We start from the raw sequence: 325 nt of genomic DNA, 5'->3' as shown, positions 1-325 counted from the left end.
CAGGACCCTCCTTGGCGGACCCCCCTCCCACAGGTGGCCAAGGGCTGAGAATCCAGTTTCATGGGACTGGGGGCCAGGGTGAGGGGCATGTGGTTGAGCTGGGCAGAGAGCTCGGGACCCCCTCGTCGCTGACAGCCCCTTCTTACGTCTCACCCAGGGCCGCTTCACCATCGCGGCCAAGCACCACATCTCCATCGCCGAGATCTACGAGACGGAGCTGGTGGACATTGAGAAGGTGGGCGGCGGGGGCCCAGCCTGGCCAGTGGCTCAAAGGGTAGAATTTAACGAGCTAATGTATATCAGTGTGCCCGCTGAACCATAAATT

The 325-nt window shown here is 61.2% G+C and overlaps 1 protein-coding gene across 1 annotated transcript in view; it reads left to right on the top strand.

Annotated features, from left to right (window-relative positions):
* NAPA (N-ethylmaleimide-sensitive factor attachment protein, alpha) overlaps window positions 1-325 on the top strand; it is a 26,603-nt gene that overhangs the window by 21,152 nt on the left and 5,126 nt on the right. Inside the window, exon 5 of the mRNA XM_010852719.1 lies at window positions 158-294. Within this exon, the coding sequence (XP_010851021.1) occupies window positions 158-294 (137 nt within the window). The remainder of the gene's footprint in view (window positions 1-157; window positions 295-325) is intronic.

The sequence above is a fragment of the Bison bison genome, unplaced genomic scaffold, assembly GCF_000754665.1.
Source record: "Bison bison bison isolate TAMUID 2011002044 unplaced genomic scaffold, Bison_UMD1.0 scf7180017864313, whole genome shotgun sequence".
Taxonomy (NCBI): domain Eukaryota; kingdom Metazoa; phylum Chordata; class Mammalia; order Artiodactyla; family Bovidae; genus Bison; species Bison bison.
The sequence above is the reverse complement of the archived record's forward strand: the minus strand, read 5'-3'. Positions and strand labels throughout refer to the sequence as shown.